Here is a 22,686-nt window from a genome sequence, read left to right on the forward strand (position 1 = left end):
AAGAAGAGAAGATGGCGGCGCTGGAGATGTTGGGACGACGCGGGACCTGATGCAAGTCACCCCTGGATGGATCGGACTGCCTTGCTGGATTGAGGGTAAGTGCATTTTTTTTTTGCAGATATGGGTTTAAGTCTCTGTGATATCCCCTGAAGAAGCCAAAATGGCGAAACGTCCCAGGAGTTTGCAGTACTTAATGCGTATTAATGATTTTTGATCCTATGTAAACTCTAGATTAATAATTATTGCACCGTTTTCTGTATATTCATCATAATTAGTTAAGCCCTGTTTAGCCTTGCAACCTTTAATATAATTTACATTTTTGAATACCTGCTGCCTTAAAGAGCCCTTCTTTTCATTTCCTTCTCTACACATTTACCCTGTGTTGTTTCTATTGCGAGTTCTGACCTGTGGCTGGACCCTGACCACATTTACTTGCTCCTTGACCTGTGTCTGTACATAGACTGCATTCACCTGCTGCCTTTCTCCACACTGAGGCCACTCCAGCCTTCCTCCTCAGGTAGAGTGACCCTGAAGGTTGTGACCTGTTGACATTCAGCAGCAAAGAGCGCCGTGGTCTCTTGCCTATTGGCCCATCACCCTTTTGCTGGGTGCCCTGGTGAATACCTGGTGTCGCTTAGACTCCCCACCTTGAGGGATCCCACACTACCTGCCTCTGGAGATTCTGACAGTCATGACCAAGGAGAAAGGTAGAGAAAAAAGATGCAACTTACTAAACAACTAAACAATGAACTTACTACTTGGTCCTCTGTTGTCGTATGAGAATGGCCTATTTGTGTGTGCCAATGTCTACTGTTATGGGGCCATGTGAGGAGACCTAGATGAAAAGTGGTCTGCAATTGTTACTACATACCTTTGGTGTAAGATAAGATTTGTCAATTTACTCCTGCTATCTGGTGGAACCAGTGTTGGTTTTGGGCACTCTGCTCCCTCCCCCAGGATTCTGCTGTCCTGCAACCGCCTCTTCATTTTCCTTCCCCTGTCTATCTTAATGATGCTCCATAGTTTGTCCTTTACCCTATGTTGGATTTTGTTTGATTACCCCCTCTTTTTCTTCAAGCCTAGGACACTCTGCAGACATAATCTGCTGACGACACACTCTTTTTCCTTTGGCTGTTCCTACGTCTCTTGCTTTTCTGACGAAAGTAAGGGGTTAGCATGAGCTAATTCCCCTGATTCATCAAGCAGAATCGGATGATCGCTCGCGCATTCGTATTCGCGTTCCGAAATCGTACGCCGTCCCGCTATTCAGCAACTGAAAAAGCTCGCGGCCGGAGCCGCGCATCTCCGGCAGCTTTACACTGGCGAGGTTGCATTAAAAGTCACTGTTCCCCTAAAAAATCATTCTTTCTAATGGCACACATATTACCCATAGCCCTAAAAAAAAATGTTTGCGGATTTTATTGAAGAGTCAGGGGCAATGTCTTTGTCTTCTATGTCTGATTGTTTGAATTCCTCCATCAACAACCTTGGCACATAATGCTGATATAGTTCATCAGATTGATCATTGTTGAGTGCTTCAGAGTCACTGTGGGATTTGGCATTGAAGAAATTAGTGTGAATCTGTACATGGTTTACTGGAAATTTGCAGTTCTGTTTTTTGGAAGAACAGAATTAGGTGGTGGTTTAGGCTGACTCGTGCTGAATCAGTTGCTTTACTACATCTTCAACATCCTGTGATGTAATGAGGTGGACAGAACCACATTTAAGAAATGACAGGTATGTGACAGGTATATATTTTTTATAAACATTAACACAATATGGTTGGAGTTTTGGGGGAGTAGAGAAAAGTAGGCAAATACTGTTTGCTACATTGACACCAGGTAAGGCTCAAACTAACAAAGAAAAACCTTTTGGAGTTTCTGGTGTAGTTTGTAAAGCAAGGATTTTCTTTTACGGAAAGTTGACTAGGCTAGGTCAAAAGATGGTGCCACAGTTGGTAGTTCTATAAATGACTATATTTTTTGTGTAACACTATAAACACTGAATTTAGGGATCTTAAAGAGCTGTAAATTGAAACATTTGCCCTCCAAGCTGTATAACATGGACCTCTCTCCACTGCTGTGCACATTTTGCTGCTATTTTTTTTTTTATAACACAATGTACTTGTTTTTTGTGGGTATGCTCCTGAAAACCAGAACAAATTACTAAAATGTATTCCTCTTTGATTTCAATCCTGCATTTGAAACGTTTTGGCCAAGCAACTACTGAACAGCCGTACTACTCAGATAAGTAAACTTTTACATAAACATACACAGGAAAAAGGAAAGTATGTTGTAATTTTAATGCAAGTGCTCTTGAGGTGGAGAGCACTTACAATGGAATGACACAAAGAAATGTTCTGTTTTAAAAGATGGATTTATTAACAATACATCATTATCATTATATCAATACTTTTATATTTACACACTACTTTACAAATGAGAAAAAATAGATCTATACTTAAATGGAAGCAAATTTGTTTACTGTCAGTGTGTTTATTTTGTTATTATTTGTATAAGGTTTTTTGTCTTTGCTGATATTTTGGCAATATTTCTTATTTTGCGTCACGGTATGGTAACAATTTTTTTTTTTTTTGGATCTCAAATTCAGATCAGAACCCCTGATTTAGGGAATCAACTAAAGAATAAAGAAGCACAAAGGAATTTGGATACAAAACACAGTTTCTTTAAATAAGTGATTGTTGGGAGCTATGAAAATACTGATACAAAATTAAAGATTGAGTAATTAAAAAGGGATAAACCATGGAAACTCACATGAATTAAAAATAAACAAACGCAGTCAGGTCAAGTAAATGAATATATTAGAGTGGCTGGATTATCGAATTTAAAATGTTTTTAGGTAAAAGAGCTAGTTCCCTCCCTGAACATCAAAATGTTTCTAACAAATGTTATATTTCTGAGTTTATCATCGCCTATAAAGGGCTACCACTAATAGGTGTCAATGATTTATTTTTGGAGAAATTCTGGAAAATTTTGCAAGTTCAACATTACTATAGCTTTAGCGCAGACAGGGGAGATTCTTGCCAATAACAATGAGCAATATAGAAATGCGGACCAATTGTTTGAGATTCCACCATTCACTAGTTTGTGCCACAGTCATCTTCTAAAATTGCTGAAAAATGTAGAGATTGATGTCTTTTCCTAGTGCTGTGAAGTATAATTTCTCAGTGTTTCTGTGGAGAGAATAACAATGAAAAAAAAAAAATCAATTTATTCTTCACACTGGATAAAAAAGTCTGTGTATATTTACCTTTATATGTAAGTATAAATGAGGCCCTTAATGACAGATGCAACAGTTGGGAGCTGTGTCGTGGGTGAGTCTGAAATCTGATCTGCTGACCTCTAACACTATTTACCGTATTTTTCGGCGTATAAGACGCACTTTTTCTTCCCCAAAACTGGGGGGGAAAAGTGGGTGCGACCTATACGGCGAATGCAAGTTTTAAAAATAATTTAAACCGGTAACATACTTACCCGATACCGCGATCCCGCGATCCTGCGTGCTTCTCGTCTTCTCTCCTCTCCTCCTGGCTGCAGCGCATGTCTCCGCCTTCCTGCAGACCCAGCGAGGAGAAGCCTGCACACGCGATCCCGGAAGCAAGCTGGGAGAGCAAGCGTGCCCCCGCGATCCCGGAGCAAGCCGGCGGAGAGAAACGGACCGGTAAGTGGGAAGGGATGATCAGCAGGGGATAAATAGGCACAAGGCACAGAGTGGGGAATTTATCCTCTTCTGATCACTCTGTGCCAATTTATCCCCTTCTGATCGCCCTGTGCCAATTCAACCCCTTCTGATCACTCTGTGCCAATTTATCAGAAGGGGTTGAATTGGCACAGGGTGATCAGAAGGGGATAAATTGGCACAGAGTGATCATAAGGGGATGAATTGGCACAGGGTGATCAGCAGGGGATAAATTGGCACAGGGTGATCAGAAGGGGATAAATTGGCACAGAGTGATCAGAAGGGGATAAATTGGCACAGGGTGATCAGAAGGGGAATTTAAATTGGCACAGGGTGATCAGAAGGGGAATAATCTTTCAGAATCTTTTTTTTCTAGATTTTCCTCCTTTAAAATTGGGTGCGTCTTATATGCCGGAGCGTCTTATACGCCGAAAAATACGGTATATTATGAATAAAATATATTCTTCTCTTTATTGTAGTCTTATGTATTCAAATTTATGTTAAATGCAATATTGTAAGATTTTAATGATTGTCACCTGATCAACTGAGCAAGGATTGCATTGTCTATAAGTACTATATTAATGGCAGAGAAATATCCGTAACCTTGACCACAACCTATTCTCGAACTACCTATCATCACTAACACACACTCTTTCTAAAATAACATATTCAGATCAAGCTTTCATTCAGTTAAGCCACACTCTATCTTTGGCTCTGTGTAAAGTCACCCATAACCTTCTGCTCCCCCTGTCCTGCTAACCCCCAATCTTGGCACAACAGTTACACCAAATTTCTACAAAAGACTGCTCATGCAGCAGAGCGCAAGTGGAGGAAATTTGGCCTCAGTGATGATTTTATGGACTCCAATGCTAGGCTGGAACACGTTTACACTTCATCCCATGTTTCCAAGCAATTTTTTCTCTGCTGTCATATCCTCCTGAGCTTTCAACCTAGGCAGCCTCTTTTCAACAACTGGATCCCTCCTAAACCTCACATTTGCTACCCCAACTACTACCTTCTTTGCCCACGACATAGCCACAAAGATAAAATCATCAAAATCAACCATGCTCACAGAGCCACTCCATCCGAATCTACCCTTTCCACTAAATCATCACAAACCTCCCTCAGCCCTGTTACTCTGGATGAAGCTTCCTCTCTTCTGTTATCACCATCTACTACCTGTCCACTTAACCCAGTCCCCTCTGATCTACTTCGTGCCCATTCCTCCACCCTGGCCCATGGACTAACCAAATTATTCAACCTCTCCTTTTCTACAGGGATCTACCTCTCCACCTTAAAACATGCCATTGTTCTCCCTATCGTGAAGAAACCTTCACTAGACCTCTCCCTACTTTCCAACAAACTTGAGTGCCATGTCTATAAAATACCTATTGACTATCTGAAACCAATTGTGTCATTCAGGCTTTGGAGCTGCCCATTCCACTGAAACAGCCCTTACTAAGGTGGCCAATGACTTCTTTAAAGTTAAGTCACAAGGCAACTTTTCTCTCCTCCTTTTCTTAGATTTTTTTCTCTGCTTTTGACTCTGTTGATCAACCCCTTCTATCCCAAATCCTGAATTCCATTGGTATCAGTGACACTGCTCTCTCTTGGTTTGCTTCCTATCTAGATGACCGCTCCTTTCAAGTTTCTTTTAATGGTAATTCCTCCTCTTTTATTCCCCTCACTGTTGTGTTCCCCACAGGTCTGTGCTTGAACTGGTTCTCTTTTCCATGTACACCTCCTCACTCAGCAGTCTTATATCTTCCTTTGGTTTATAGTACCATCTGTATGCTGATGACACTCAAATCTATCTGTCCACCTCGCTTTGTCTCCCACAGTCCTGGATAAGGTTTCATGCTGTTTGTTGGCCATCTCATCATGGATGGCTGACAGATTTCTGAAGCTCAACCTGGATAAAATTAAACTCATTATCTTCCCCCCTTCACATTCCAAATCTCCCCTGACATATTTCTAACTGTAAATATTACTGTTATTCGTCCCTCTCCTCAGGCACATTGTCTTGGCGTCACCTTTGATTCTGCCCTCTCCTTCACTCCCCACATTTAGAATATTTCCAGGTCCTGTCACATTCACCTGCGCAACATCTGCCCCTACCTGTCCCCAGAGACCACTAAAGTACTTGTACAGTCTTTTATTATCTCTAGTCATGACTACTCCTACTGTCCTGTACATTCTATCATGGGTTAGACTTTTTCGGTCTGTCACTGTTGTTTCCCTGATATATCGCTGTAGGTGGTAATGTCTGCACGATAGATGCACCCTTGGCAAACACAATTATAAATGTTTTGCATTACCTTTAACAATAATAATCATTCAGCAATCAGATTGTAAACTCTCCTGGTTAACTTGCCATTTTTTGTTTATCAGTAAGTTAAGGCATTTTCGTAAAATAGATAAAGGAAAACAAATATTTTCCAGCTATTAAAGTACGGCGAAAACACAAAAAGGGTCAGCCAGATGTCCATCCCTTATTCCAAGCAATATGCTGTTTACTAATATAGTAAAGGTCTCTCATTGGGCACAAGCTGTTCTTCATGTTTACTCAGAGGAGATTATCAGGAAAACAAGTACTCAGAACTATGTTATTAGCGAAGTTGTGAAAAACAAGCAGTTTTCAATTTTCTCTTGAGAATAGTTAATGTAATTTATCATTGGATATAGAGAAAGGGTCTGAAATTAAATAAAGTAAATTGAAGAATCTTAAAAAATCGTCAGCCAAACCCGAAGACCTGGAAAAACTGATTATTATCAATCTTTATTTACACCAAAATTTTGTATATTAAATGTAGCATTATTTTCATGAAACTTTCATTTGCCTCTTTTTTATTCATACATTTTCTTTTTTTACAGAAATATGAGTTCTTCAAGAAGAAGTTGTTTAAATGACCCTAATATATTTTGCTACATTTGTGGTGAATACTCTCAGCAAAAACAGAGAAGAAACATTACAGAATTTGTGAAACAAGCATATCTTGCATATTTTGGTAATAAACTGGGGGACCACGATAAGTATTGGGCTCCCCATATGGTATGCAAAACTTGTGTCTATGTCTGTGGAAAAAAAGAGAACTGAAAAGTTTGAAATTTGGTGTACCTATGGTATGGTGATAGCCCAAAAATCACCATAATGATTGTTTTTTTTGTGCTGTGAATGTAAAAGGTTTTATCGTTACAAGAAAAAAAGTGGGAGTATCCTGATTTGGAATCAGCAAAATGACCTGTGCCGCATGGTGGTGCTCCCATACCAGTGATCATACACCATGGCTAATGCTCCCATACCAGTGATCAGTGCACTCCCTGATATTCCTGTATCCCACATGGAGGATATACAGGGTTTGGAGTGTAATTCAGGAGTTAGCAGTGGAAGTGAATATGAAGGAAGTGTTTCATCAAACCAGCAGTTCTCCCAAGAAGAGCTCAACAATTTTTTAAGTGACCTAAATCTGTCAAAACAAGCATCTGAACTTTTAGCATCCAGGCTAAAAGAAAAGAACTGTCTGAGACCGGAAATTAAAATTACACTCCTACCATATTTCAGTAAATTGTATATTGTTTTAACAACCCTGGACTACTGACTTATATGGGAGTACCAGAATACCGAGCAGAAGACTGGTGGCTTTTCATAGACAGTTCCACTTGAAGTTTGAAATCTGTTTTACTGCATAATGGCAACTGCTATGCATCAATTACAATTGGTCAACACAACTCAACAAAACTTAAAGAAGAATATGAAAATATCAAAATGGTCCTACAAAAGCTTTGCTGTCATGAACACCAATGGTCTATATGTGTTAATTTAAAATGGTGAACTTCCTACTTGGACAGCAAAGTGTATACACAAAGTACCCATGTTTCATCTGCTTGAGGGATAGTAGAGCAAAGCAGGATCACTGGAAAAAAGTGACATGGCCTCCAAGGGAAAACATGAAAAAAAGTGCAGTGAACATCATTAAGAAGCCAATGGTTGACAAAGAAAAAATCTTTCTCCCTCCACTACACATAAAGTTGAGATTAATCAAGCAAATTGTTAGAGCTCTAAACAAGGACGGTGATTGCTTCAAATACATTTGTAGATTCCTCCCTCAATTGGGTACTGAAAAATGAAAAGCAGGAATCTTTGATGGACCTCAGATTCGGAAACTGATAAATTATTCAATTTTCACAAGTTACATGACTGACACTGAAGCTTCTGCCTGGCACAGCTATGTTATGGTTGTCAAGAACTTCTTGGGTAACCACAAAGCACAAAATATGAAAAACCAGTACAAAACTTGCTCTTAAACTTTAAAAATATGGGTGCTACTATGAGCATAAAGGAACAATATCTCCATAGCCATTTGCAAACATTTCCAGAAAACCTTGGCAATTTCAGTGAGGAGAGAGGTTCCATCAAGATATAAAGGTGATAGAAGAAAGGTATCAGGGCAGATGGGATAGACACATGATGGCAGACTACTGCTGGAACCTTCAACGTGATTGTCCTGATTATCAGCATAAAAGGAATTCATACAAATGTAGTTTTTCAATGACGTCTTTGAGATTAGTTCTGTAAATATACTGAATATAGAATATATTGACATTATGTATTACAAAAATTTATTTTGTATATGTAGGCATATCTAGTTTAATTTTGCCTAATTTTCATGTTTCATTAGTTTTTTATGAGGTTATTATTGAGGTCATTATTTCAAAAACCAGAGCCATCTTGCAAAGCCAATACCATATTTGGAATCTGTGCATCAAACATAACCTAAAATGACTTTATTCTGTTTGGAAAGAAATTGTTTGTTGGCCAGTGCTATCCCCCATCCTTCCCCTATCAACATGCTAATGAGATTTTTAAATCTATCCATAATCAGGGCCCAAAGCACTTCTATTTAAACCACAGGCAAGGTCACGTTGGGACCCTGGTCACGTGCGAAACTCAAGTGCCAAAATTATAAGTGCAATGGGAATTAATCCAGGGAATTCTATCATCATCATCCTCTACTAACATCACTGATGAATTCACCTTCTTCATCTGCCTGCGACTAATCTCCATTTATCTCTCCTTCTACAGGTACGTCTCCCATTCTGCCAAATCTCAGCCCTATGTATGCAATTGTTTTCCCCTGCAACCCTCATCTGATTGTATATGGTACGTCTCCCACTCTGCCAAATCTCAGCCCTGTGTATGCAATTGTTTTCCCCTGCAACCCTCATCTGATTGTATATGGTACGTCTCCCATTGTAGATGAATTTATTGCACCAGCTTTAATCTCTTCATAGATTTATCTGTTCACTATTCCTTAGTTCCAGCTGAGTGCACATTGAAATTTATTGCCCTGCCAAACCCTCCCCTCCTCAGGTTCAACTGATATCCCAAATTCCTTATACTCTGATCAATCCATCCATAATCAGGGCCCAAACACTTCTATTAAAACAACAGGCAAGGTCACATTGGGACCCTGGTCAAGTGCAATATGAATTAATCCAGGGAATAGAACCAGGAATTGGAACAGATTTGGACATACTATTATACTCTACCACTCCCATCTCCTACCTTTGGACTGATTTATCCATCTGAACTCCCAACACATCCTCTGCTGCTGCCATTCTGAACTGGTATTTCATCAAACCAGCTCTTTAAGTGAATCATCAATCCTACTCCTGGAATTCAGCAAGTTTACAAGCCTCACCTGAACCCATATTACTGGACTGCTTCTCTTGGACTTCAGTTTGCCACATTGTTTAATGTACACATATGTTCGCAATTATCTGAAAAAATGTATTATTCACCCTGCTCTCTCTTTGTTGGCACTACTCCCTGTCCTCCTCAGTCTGATAACTCATTGTCTCTCTGCTCCTTCACTCTCCTTATTTCTCTGCCTGTGCTCCTGCACCTCTCTCTGGTGATACTCTCTGGTGACATCTCACCCAACCCTGGTCCTCACACAGCCCCCCCTTTCCATATACTCCCAGCAAGACACTCTCTTCTCCTAACCTCATCCCCATTCACCCTAACCATAAGACCTTAACCCCTCTCTCTGGCAGTCTATGGAATGCCCAATCTGTTGGCAATAAATGAACCTCCATACACAACCTTCTCCTTTCTAAATCTCTGAACTTTCTGGCTCCCACTGAAACTTGGCTTTCCTCCTCTGACCCTACCTCTGCTGCTGCTCTCTCCTATGGAGGCCTGCATTTTACAAATACCCCTAGACCTGGCAACAAAGTAGGGGGTGGTGTGGGTCTCCTTCACTCACCTACCTGTACATACAGAGTCCTTCCTACCCCACCCTCACTCATTTTCACCTCTTTTGAAGTCCACTCTGTCCGTCTCTTTAACCCCTTACCCCTAATTGTTGCTGTTGTCTACCGCCCCCCTGGCCCAGTATCACAATTTTTGGATAACTTTGCATCCTGGCTCCCACACATTCTTTCCCATGACCTGCCCACCCTCATCCTTGGTGACTTTAATGTTGCAATAGATGAGCCCAACCTTCCCTCCTCAGCCAAACTGCTCCCCATTACCTCCTCATTTGAACTCACTCATCAAAGGCCCCACACACATAGCCAGACACACTTTAGACCTGGTATTTTCTAAAATCTGCAACCTCACCCTCCTTGACAACTCACCATTTCCCCTTTCTGATCACAACCTTATCAACCTCTTGCCGAACTCTTCGAACTCTTGCCCTCCCCAGCTACGTTCCAGACCTGGTCAATGGCAGAGAGATATCCATAACCTTGACCACAACCTTTTCTCAAACTGCCTTGCGTCCCTAACCCCCACCCTCTCTAAAATCACCTCCCCAGATGATGCTGCCACCATGTTAAACCATTCTCTTTCCATGGCTTTGGATATAAAGTAGCCCCTGCCACCTTCTGCTACCCACACCCTGCCAAACCCTGACCTGGCACAACAATCACACCAAACAGCTACAAAAGTCTGTTCGTGCAGCTGAGCACAAGTGGAGAAAATCTGGCCTCAGCGCTGACTTCATGGACTACAAAGCCAAGCTACAAAGCTTTAACACAGAGCTCACTGTCACCAAGCAAAAATATTACTCCGCAGTCATTTCCTCTCAAGCTTCCAACCCACACAACCTCTTCTCAACAATTGACTCCCTCCTAAACCCCACACCTGCTTCCCCCACAACATCTTTCTCTGCCCACGACATTGCCACCTACTTTAGAGATAAAATAGACAAAATCAGACATCATGTCTCTGCTCATCAAGCCACCCCAACCATACCCACCCCATCCACCTGTAATTAATCACTGTCCTCCCTCTGCCCTGTTACTGTGGACAAAGTCTCTTTTCTTCTCTCAACATCTCCATCTACTACCTGTCTGCTTGACCCAATTCCCGCTTATCTACTCCGTGCCAATTCCTCCACCCTGGCCCCTCCCCTGACCGAACTATTCAACCTCTCTCTTTCTACTGGTAAATACCCCTCCACTTTCAAACATGCCATAATTCTCCTTATCCTAAAGAAACCCTCACTGGACCCCTCCCTACACTCTAACTACCGTCCTATCTCCCTTCTCCCATATGTCTCTAAACTTCCTAAACGCCTTGTCTACAAAAGACTCACCAATTACCTGAGCACCAACTCCCTCCTTGACCCTCTCCAGTCTGGTTTTAGAGCTGCCCATTCCACTGAAACAGCCCTTAGTAAAGTGGCCAATGACCTCATCAGAGCTAAATCTCAAGGTAACTTTTCCCTGCTCCTTCTCCTTGATCTTTCCTCTGCTTTTGACACTGATGATAACCCCATTCTAATACAAATCATGCGCTCCATTGGTATCAGTGACACTGCTCTCTCCTATCCGTTTGACCACTCCTTTCAAGTTTCTTTCAATGGTAACTCCTCCTCGCCTACTCTCCTCCCTGTTGGTGTTCCCCAAGGGTCAGTACTTGGACCGGTCCTCTTTTCTCTGTACACCTCCTCTCTCGGTAGTCTCATATCCTCCTTTGGCTTACAGTACCATCTGTATGCTGATGACACTCAAATCTTGTCTGTATTAGTCTGTCATTTGCAACCCCTATTTAATGTACAGCGCTGCGTAATATGTTGGCGCTATATAAATCCTGTTTATTAATACCGGTAATAATAATAATAATAATATTAAATAAAACCTTAGCATATTTAATACATGCCTTATTTTAGTCCTGAGTCATGTGCTTCTGTTATGTTACTGAAAATATCACAGCATCTCGATCAGTGCCCCATACCCACTATTGGGTGACAATGAGGGATGTTGTCATCCAATAGCGGGTATACAGGTACAATGGCTAATTTTTCAGTTTACTGAATGTTAGTTTATTTAGTGGTGTATACCGGCGAGTTCATTTGAACTTTTGGTATTCTCATATCCCTGCCAAGCAGCAGACCCAAGAGGGAGAGTTTAGGGTCTATGAATTTATTTTCTTCTATATAGATTTCATTGTTCAAATATGAAACCTTTTATGGCAAGGTTACTATTATTTTTGCATTCTATGGTCCAAATGTTAAACAGTATTATATACTAGAACTAATTACCTTTTTCCTTTTTTTCTTTGAGGCTTTCAGTTTTCCACCCTGTTTTAGTATGGCTTTAAATGTAATTGGTGTAATCTTGGCTGTCACTTTAATTTTCAAACGTGGTAACTTTCCTGCAAAGTTAAGTAAAAAAAGAAATATAAACTTGTACAATGTAGTGAGTGAATTAGGGAACAGATAAAGAAAAATGATATGATGATTAGTAGTCTGTAATTTCTATGGGGAGAGTCATAGAGGTAAATTGTTTACTAATCCTTTAGCTGTAACCTTTCAAATAAATGTGAATTATAGCCAGTGGGGATATCTAACCACCTGTTTACATGACTAAAGTTGGCCATACATTGTTTGTGTGATCAGGGACTCAATATTATAGATTTTTATTGAATTACATTTTTTTTAACTTTAACGTCTAACAACATTGACTGTCCCTTCTGCATAGAAGACCTGCCTGCCCACAATTTATTAATTTTTGAGCTTATTTCTGCTTTACCGTTTTACTGTAACAAAACATTTAATACAAATATTGTGCTTTAAAACATACCTTGATTTCTGTAGGTCAGCGCCTCTAGAATGTCAGTAGCCGCCATTTCCCCTAGACAATTGTTATCAAGATCCAATTCAGAAAGCTGTTCTGAGTAACGAATTACACTGAAAAAGCAAGTAATATGCCAAAACTGGTCAGAAAAACTGGAAAAGGTTAGGTCGATGCATTTGATAAATCACAGAACTATCTTGTGATATTATTATTATTATTTGTATAAATAATAATAATAATATTAAAACATTCTTTATATAGCGCCAACATATTATGCAGCACTGTACAATAAACAGGGGAAGCAAATGACAGTCGGATACAGACAGTAACAGTGATAATGCCAAACTATTAAGCACCATGAAAATATATTCATGACCCTGCTGGCTAACAGGTTACGCATGCAGGCTAAATTGCATAACCCCTATAGGCTTAACATCCTAGGATATGGTCCGACTAATCACCCCTCAAAGATTCTAGAGTAATTCCAGAAGCGTCTCAACTCTCTGTACACAGCCCAAGCAGTGGACACTACAGACAGACTAAAGCTTTTCTTAGAGTCCTTGCCCCTCCCTCCTGTGCCCGAAATATTACAAACAACCCTGGAAACAGATATGAAGGGTACCAAGCCATACGTAATTTGAAACCAAACAAACGATCGGGGCTTTTCGGCTCTATATTAAAAACAATTCCAGGATCAGCTAGCACCTCATTTGACCAGCCTGTTTAATTGTCTGTTGAAAGGTGAACATTTTGGTTCTGACACCCTTACAGTGAGCATCTGCATGCTACCCAAACCTAATACTAATCATTCCACTTGGGCCAGCTATAGGCCGATTTCACTGCTGAACTTAGATGTGAAATTGCTGGCTGCCATATTGGCCCGACGCTTAAATACAGGTATACTTTCCTTACTTGGCAAGGACCAGGTAGGCTTCTTGCCTCAAAAACAGGTTGGTGATAATGTTTGCCGCATGATGCACCTATTTAACCAAGCTCACAAGAAAGGGGTGTCTGCAGTGCTGTTTTCTTTGGATATTAGGAAGGCATTTGTTTTTAATTTCTTTTTATTAAATTTCGTACAAATAAACACATACAATATATTAGGTTATTCAAGATAAGAGGTATTCACAACACAAATATGTTCCTCCAACTCCATAAATTCAGCAACATAATCCTGTTTTTATATATATTTATAAACTCAAATTTGTCTCCTTTATCATTTTGCAATTCATAGCACATCCTTCACAATATTTGCCTTCATAGAGAGAGAGAAAAAAAAAACATTATTTTAATGAGTTCTTCTTAAGTGATTTCATACTTTTCTTTCCCTTTTCCCATCTTTTCTTTTTTCCTACTTTTTTTTACTAATATTACTTAGTGCAAAATTATTTTTAATAAGTGCATTTCATATAATTTAATACTTTTATATTTTTATAATTTTATACTTTTCTTTTTTTTCTATTGTGCTATTCTTTCTTAATGCGAAATATATAATCAAAAAGAAAACTTGCATGAATGAGGTTGTCGAATAAATTCTTGCCATTCGCTCTGGCACCATAAACCAGTGCATTAGTAATTTATAATTAGCTTCCAGTGCCTGTGTGTTTATACTACAATGCGCTGCTGTCTCTCATATTTGTTCCCACTTTTCCTGCTCCAGAACACCTGGATCCTCCTCCTAACGGGTCATATATGTGGGTTTGTTTTCTGTATAAGCTGTTACAAGTGTATCATATAAGGCTGATATTACCCCTCCAACCATTCTACCTTGTAAACATTTCTGTTCAAACACACTTAAACTTTTAAAGTTATCACTACCTCCTGTTTTAGAATGCACAAAATTCTTTATCTGTAGATATCTAAATACTTCTTCATTAGGCATTCCAAACTTATTTTGAAATGTCTCAAAAGGTATTATACCATACCTATCCAGAAAGTGATGGATTCTATGCACACCCTTTTCTCTCCATAAACAAAACCTTCCCAGGTGCTCAAAGCCTGGTATAAACAAAGGATTGCACCTTTAATGGTTTTTCTTTTTGTTCTTAATACCTTAATAATGGGGTTATCTATGCTGCTACATAATATAGGTATAACTGTGGCACCCCTAACCCACCTCTGGTTTTCTGACGATAGAAAATCTTCTTGGATATTCTGGGCCTCTTAGAGTTCCAAATAAATTCTAACATTTTCTGCTGTAATTTAGTGAGTATCTTACAAGGGATTCTATCAAAAACAAAAATTTAGGTAACCATGTAATTTTAATTGAGGCTATTCTCCCCAAACATGATGAATGATATCTCTTCCACAAGTCTAATAACTTTACTAAATGTCTACAGAGGTCAGGTATATTAGTATCATATAGTTTATCAAGTGGGTGTAATATAAACCACCAGATACCTTAATTTTTTTCTCATTTAAACGGGAACGATTCCTGCAATGTTCCCACTATTTCCTTGTTCAATGATATATTTATTGCCTTACTTTTAGAGTTATTCACTTGTAAACCAGAAAATGTCTGAAATTGCATCAAAAGGAGTAGCAGGTTTGGTGAAGATACTTGTGGATTTGTTACACATAATAAAACATCATTTGCAAAAAGCCTAGTTTATGATGATATTTTCCATTTATTACCCTACTTATATCTTGATGGTTTCTAATGGCCTGTGCCAATGGCTCTATTGCTAAAGAAAACAATAGGGGTGAGAGTGGACATCCTTGCCTGGTGCCCCTTTCAAAAATTACGGAGAGCGAAAGCCCAAGTATTGTATAAATGCTTTTGGTGTTGCGTATAATGCTGCCACCCATGAACAGAAGTGTGGACCAAATCCCCAATATTTCAACAGGTACATTAAGTATGTCCAAAGTATTGAGTCAAAAAACGACAGCTTCATAAATTTGTTTGGGGGAACAGTAGACCCATAGTGGCTAGAAGAATCCTGTATTACCCCAAAACACATAGGGCTTGGCAGTGTCTAATATATGTAATTACTATTAGGCGGCCCAATTGGCCACTTGGCAGCATACCATGCTGCAAAGCATGCGCCTCTGAGAGTTTATATTGAAGCGCATTTGACAAAGCCGATAGCCATTGAGACACTACTGTGGACTCTACCGCAGAGGCGCTACCACATCCCAGACCCCATAATTAAACACTCCCTTAGGATGTGGGATTCTGGTAAATATTCGGGTAATCTGATGTCCCCCCACAGGCCGCTTTCAACCCACAACCCGGACTTACCACTGGGGTTCGAGGATCCTAAGTGCTTTGCGTGGTGGACCACAAATGGCTTTAGCTGGAACAAGGATCTGGTGATGATCAATGGGGTGAAATATTTCGATTCTATTAAAAAACATTATGAGGCCAAATCTACCAAATTTTTTCAATATTTACAATGTAGCATTCCGTGAAGCTAAATATAGGTGGTACATGGCCCCCACTAGGCTGGCGACGTACTGCCCTGATTGCTTAGGGGCTCTTTGTACCACATACGGTGGCAATGCCCTAAAATTAAGAGATTTTGAACTGGTGTATACATAGTTAAATACACTCTTTTAGGTAAAGGTACCTGCAAGGACCCGTTTGAAGCCCTTTTGATGTTACATCCCATAGGAATATCCAAAAGTCAGTTTCGACTTATATCATATGTGTTTACGGCAGTGAAACAAACATTGGCTAAGACCTGGTGGCCAGGGACACCCACTATGGCAAAGGTGAAGAGGAAAGTTATGTGGTACTTTGTGAATGAAAACATGGTTGCTAGAACCCAGAATCAGTTGCATATGTTTAGAAAGGTGTGGGATCCGTGGATTGAGGCATATGTGCCCGCCGATTTTGATTGCTCTCTAATTACTATATAATGGAGTGAAGGTCGTGTTTTATCCTTACTTGTGTGTATATGGGTTTTTAAAAGTCCACCTGGATGGACACTGGTCTCTTCCCTTCCCCCCATCTACCTCTTTGCCTCTTGTGTGGGTCTCGTCTGGTTGTTTATGTTGTTTATTAAGAGGTTGCTAATAAAAATATAATATAAATAAAAATTTATTAAAAATTTTTTAGGGGAAAAATATATTTGTTTATGGCTGTGATGCAACTTTAGGTTGGAGTAGAACTATGATCATCCATAAAAATAGGCACTACATAAAAATAAATGAATCTGCACATGTAGTTTTCGTTAAGTCCCTCTGCAAATAGCTCCTGACCTCAGGAGCTACTGTGCAATGTGTCCTCAGTATATCAGCACCCTTGGTACATGCTTTGTACATCATACCTGCTCAGAAGCTGTGAGAATTCCAACACACCTGTCTCCCTTTCTTCTCCCATGGCATCAATCCCATTGTCAGCCAGATGTAATTTGGTCACCCAGGGACCAGGTGGCAATGCTGTCTTTTTCTTTCTTTTTCTCCCTAAGAATTTAATTTGTGATTTATTTTTTACAGTGGTGCTTGCAAATTTGCAAACCATTTAAATGTTCTATATTTCTATATGAATGTGACCTAAAACATCATCATCATCATCAAGAAATATAATTTTCAAAAGTCCTAAAAGTAAATGTGGAAGTTCTAGGTAAACAAATTATATAAAAAATGATATTGGGTATTTATTTGAAAAATAATCAAAATAAAAAAATAAATAAAACTTATTTACCCTTTTTTTTGCTTTTTTTGTGTTCAGCTGTTCTTTCAGGTGCAGTTGCAGGTCTGTCATTTATTTCTAGCTCTTCTGATATTGCTGTACGAATGCCACTTTGACCTTGTGCTGTGCAGCAAAGAACACAAGCAGAAATGAAACGTTAAAGCATAGTTATAAAAACCCATAAATATTACATAATAACAATATAAAAAATAAACATTTTATCGTTCTGCTACAATTATCCAAAAACTTTTTTGCTGTAAAGTGCATTATCAAATTTGTGTAAAAAGTGCAGCAATATGAGATTTATTAATAATTGCAGATAAAACCAGATTATTACTAATGAGATGAAGTGACTACATTGGTTTTTGTTGGGCTTTTCCTTCTTTTTTCACACATTATTCTTGTAAATAAAACACTTTCTGTCCCTAGATAGCTACTTAGTCTTCCACTGTATCACTATAGAGAGCCATTGTCATCACCCGGGCTGCATGTCCTGCCTGGGTCACAATTATCTGTGATCTGCTTTGATCTTCTAAACGTAAGGTAAAACCCCCCCAAAATTTTGTTTTGGTGGAAACAGCCCATGAGGAGACATTCTTTATGTTGAAGAGATCTCCTCTCCTTCCTGCTTTGTATACAGGACACAAATTAAAGGGGAAACACAATGAAAAAAGATGGCAAAAATGAAAGCTGACAAAACATTTAGCTTTCCCTACAGGATCCAAATGATAAAAATGTTGCCTTTATACGGGCTTTACCTATGAGGGAGATACTCATATCAGTTACATTGCTTGTAAGGTTGGGGTCTTTTATGGCCACCCTAAATCTATAATGACATGAGTTATAAATTTCATAAAAAGTAAACCAAAATTCAAATTTACCTTCAAGAATCTGATGAGCTAAGTCTAATGGCTGCTCAGGTGGCCCTTCTTTAGACAGACTTTGAGCATACTTTGCAATACTTGTGATTAGATCCACTGCCCCAGAACATTGCAGATAGTTCCCCGTTAGGTACAGTTCACTGCAAGACAGAGATGTTAGAGAAGGAGTCTGTAAATGTTTAAACAATCACATTTACCATATGTTGTCAACAAGAAGCCTGGCCACATTGCCACAAAAAAACTGCTGTTTGAAGAAAAGATTAGATTTGGAGAGATGGATGTTCTATTATTTAAAGGAAAAAAAATAGCTATTGCAAATTTAAAGAGCATGACATATTACCATACTGCTGACTCTGACAAAACTTTTCCCAGTAAGGCCCCACTGGAAGGACGGAGTTTACAATAACACAGACTAAGTGAAACCAGCTTTGTATTTCCTTCCAGACCACGGACAAGACCTTGTATTCCTTCATCTTGAAACCTGACAAAAAAAATATTCTGGTCACATAGACAGAAGTATTAGCTTGGACTCTATATACAGTTAAGTGTCTTACTCATTGTAATCCAAAGTTACAGATGTTAAGTGGCTGCATCTTATAGCTTTGCCCAGTCTCTCCACCGACCATACATCCATCCCACAATCTATGGCTTCTAGATTTATAAATGGGTAGGAGGTTCTTCCACTTAGCTCCAACAATATGGCCTGTAATGATAGAAAGAGACTATATGAATTCATTTAACCTGAAGAAGCACATTTGTTTTTCTGGTAATCTAGCAAATATTTGTAATATAATTGATTTTATAGGGTTCCTTGCCAGGGCACCTAATTCTTGATGAATAAAATAGTGGGACTGACAGAAGTGGGTAGTATAGCAGACATGGAAACCTAGAAGGTGTCCGAGTCTTTCTGAGATATAGAACATCAAAGGACATGTTGAATAACCCAGAGTACAGTGTACATAGTATATAGTATACAATTGTGGGTAGTGGAAATAATGAAGACCTACAGGAAAAGTCTGTCTTGGACATCCACGAACAATGTGATATGAACAAATATTAGTCCCTCCAAAATTCAGCAATGGTAATTAAAAGGGTATTAACAACATGGGGCCTTTTAGAGATAAGTGTAAGAAGGATATTTAAATAAACCCAATTTGTAGCAAAAACTACTAGCTGTGAGCCATGGGCATTGTGCGACATGACTTTGTTAATATGAGCAAAGCCCTAGATTTTAAACCAAAAATCTACATACCAACACTGTTTTTGCAATTGGATCATAATTTGAGTTAGTGTTAGGTTTTGCAAATTCTGGCACAATAGCAGGTCCAATATATGGTGGTAAAAAGTGATTTCCCTAACTCACAAGAGTCAATTAAAACCCACTGCATCCCTAAAAACCATTTCCTTCTCCCCAAACTACTCAACTGTTTTGCTGAAAGAGCAAAATATCAGCTTAATGCCTTTTACCCCAAATTTTGATGAAGCAAATACTAACAATTTTGCTCATCCTACTGACTTTTGAAACAAGAAAATATCAATTGGCCTTGAATTATGTATGGTAATGATTTTTAAATTCATTAAAGTTCATTATTGCTTGCTAGAAGAATCCAGCTGTGGTTCAAAGGCTAACAACCAGATCAATGATAAGCAAGAGGATGCAAAAATTGGGTCTTCATCTGCATTTACCATATGAGAAACTTACAAGACTGGCAACGTCCTGGTTACTGAGTGGGATTCCCCACAAGCACAAATCTTTCCCAAGCATGTAGCGTTCATCTCGGATTGTCATCAGCAGTGGCCTTAATAAAACCGTAGTTGAGTTGTCTGAGGGGTTCCCAGGGCATGACAGGATAATCTGCAGGGAACCAGACAAGTGCTGTTTTTAAGGATCATTATTACATTCGATTTATTCCATTTAATTATGTTTTTTAAAGGATCAACTACAACATAACCACTTCTAAAATCACGTGTCAATCACATTGTTAAACATTGTAAGGTTTACGTTTTTCTTGACATAAATCAAGGCACTATTTTATATTGTCCATATGCAAGTTGGAAGAATCTGTTCTATTTGCTGTTTTTGGTGGTTATACGAGGTAATTAAGGCTGTGCTATGTGCCATGTGAGGATAGTAATAGAATTATTTACTCATGGGATGTTTTATGTGGGAAATGCTTTCCTCGTTTGCCAAATCAATGGCAGTTTGACATCATTTCCAGTGTTCTAAGATCATTCATATACTACTCTTTATTTATTTTTTCAGTGGGTGGTAATGTTGTAACTATTCTTTCTGGTGTTTTTTATTGATTTTGGTTGTTCGCATTACTAAAACCAAACTTACTTTCAGGTAGCTGGTGCCATTTTGGATACATTTTTTGAGTGCTTGGGTGATGGTGGGGCTGACAGTTGACTGGCACTGGGCACAATGATTCTCATATCTTTTCAGAAATTTCTTTAGCACCGAGGTGTCTGCTGCCTTAATTCCTGCTCCTTTTATCTTCTTCTTTGTCTTGGTTGGCATGACATCAATATTAGTTCCTGCAAATAGGCAAAGCTTTCAAACAAAAAAAAAACATGCCAATCTACACTTTTTACGGTAGTAAAACAAACCTACACTCAAAAGCTAGCTTTAAATTAAGTATGTAAGCTTGATGGCAGTGATCGCATGACCCACAGCCAAAGCATTTCTTCATGTGACTTCTGTTGAAGAGAACATTTTGTAACTATTAACTCCTGTTACAAAACCAAGTTTCAGTAAACTGTGTGGTGCAACTGTACACTTAAAAGTGAATTGTTAGGTACCGCAAAGTGTGAATACTGACAATATTTATGTTTATCAGCAAATCTACAATAAATTGTGACCCTCTATGAGGGAAAGCCAGTGACATGACTATTGACTTTGTAAAGAGCTGCGTAATATTTGGGCACTATATAAATATTGTGTAATAATATTAATAATGTGTGCCTTGAGAATTATGTATGTCTTTATGGCACAATAACGAATTCATACTTTGGGAGCTCAAATCATCTGGGCATTGTATACACAAGTTAGGCTCAAGTTTTGTTTAACCTTTAAATTACTTTTGCTATAATTGCAATGAGCCCACACAGCAGTATGATTTCTCCACTAAAGATGCCTACAGGGGCCCCAAGGTCTTTCACAGTCAAAGTCATACCCATATCTGGCATTCACTATAAAAAAGTAGAAGGATTAGCACCAGCAGCGGACAGAACCTGACAGGACCTGTATACTTTTTTACAGCTCTGGCTAATTCTAATCAAGTTAAACATTTGTAGACAACATTGGGGCACTTGTTCTGTACCAGAGCTATAAGCAGAACTATAGTTCCACAATTAAAATTTGCTGTCAAGCCATGTCCTTTATGCAAAAAAACCCAAAAGAAACCTGTTTGTGCTATTTTTGCAAGGTATGCTTGCACAACTCAGGGTGAGATGCCAGGATATGCTGGGTACCTCTGAATGTGCAGGAGTTAGGAGGTCAACCAAAATAGCCAAAGATTGGGAAGCAGGCTGGGGGAAGATTGCAGTTTATGTACCAGATGAGTGTAATACAATTGAATTCAGACAGGTAAGGTTTTTTGTTGTCTTATCAAAGGACCTATCTAGTTGTAACTTTTCATTGTTAGGGTTTAGTTTAACTTTAAGGTAGCTCACAAAGTATTCAGAGCTTTTCGTGCAGTAATAGTCATGTAGTATCAGTAAAGGAGGTCACATGCATAAATGTAACAATCTTGTGTGCACTTATTACCAAACATTCCTCTATGAAAACTAAAGACACAATAAGACTTACATTTAATTTCACTGACATTGTCCTCCCTATTCATTGCAAGCATGTAGAAAATACTGCAGAAAGAGAAAATAAATTCTCCTCATTAACTGGCACTGTTATGTACGTTGAAAAACAATCAGGGGCTAGCCATCTTGCCTCTGCAGAACTTGGGTCCCAAGTTCCATTTCTGGCCAGGACACTAGTCTGCTAGTCTAGAACTTTGCTTTCCTCAAAAAACATGCAGTTAGGTTAACTGGCTCCCTGAGAAACTCGGTATGTGTGGAAAATAAGCAGCAAAAACAGTTCTGTACAAGCTGTTGGGTGCAATGTGGTTGTAATAAAAATGGATAAAACTAATAATAAAACAATAATAAACAATTGTGTATCAACGTGTAACAATGTGTATCACATGGAGTTTATTGTGCTATACTAAAGGAAAATTAGACACAATTGTACATACGTTTTTATGGTGTTAGACCATAGAATGAGCTATGTGTTTATCTGGCAAGTTTACAATACCTGCTAGTGGAGATCTGGACAGGCCGAGTCTGATATGGAGCTGCTGTTTCTATGGTATCTACAAACGTCTCAAC

The 22,686-nt window shown here is 39.0% G+C and overlaps 1 protein-coding gene across 1 annotated transcript; it reads right to left on the bottom strand.

The window, feature by feature from the left end:
* Positions 1-2,357: 2,357 nt before the first annotated feature.
* On the bottom strand, positions 2,358-22,686 carry LOC140328242 (uncharacterized). Its single transcript, XM_072407670.1, has 11 exons — positions 22,613-22,686; positions 20,645-20,841; positions 20,006-20,158; positions 18,858-19,006; positions 18,644-18,784; positions 18,304-18,443; positions 17,435-17,545; positions 17,058-17,193; positions 12,793-12,899; positions 12,252-12,364; positions 2,358-3,193 (listed from the first exon to the last, which is right to left on the bottom strand). Exons 2-11 carry the CDS (start codon positions 20,822-20,824, stop codon positions 3,185-3,187), a joined length of 1,239 nt encoding a protein of 412 aa, XP_072263771.1. The 5' UTR covers positions 20,825-20,841; positions 22,613-22,686; the 3' UTR covers positions 2,358-3,184.

The sequence above is a fragment of the Pyxicephalus adspersus genome, chromosome 4 (genome assembly GCF_032062135.1).
Source record: "Pyxicephalus adspersus chromosome 4, UCB_Pads_2.0, whole genome shotgun sequence".
NCBI classification, from domain to species: Eukaryota; Metazoa; Chordata; class Amphibia; order Anura; family Pyxicephalidae; genus Pyxicephalus; species Pyxicephalus adspersus.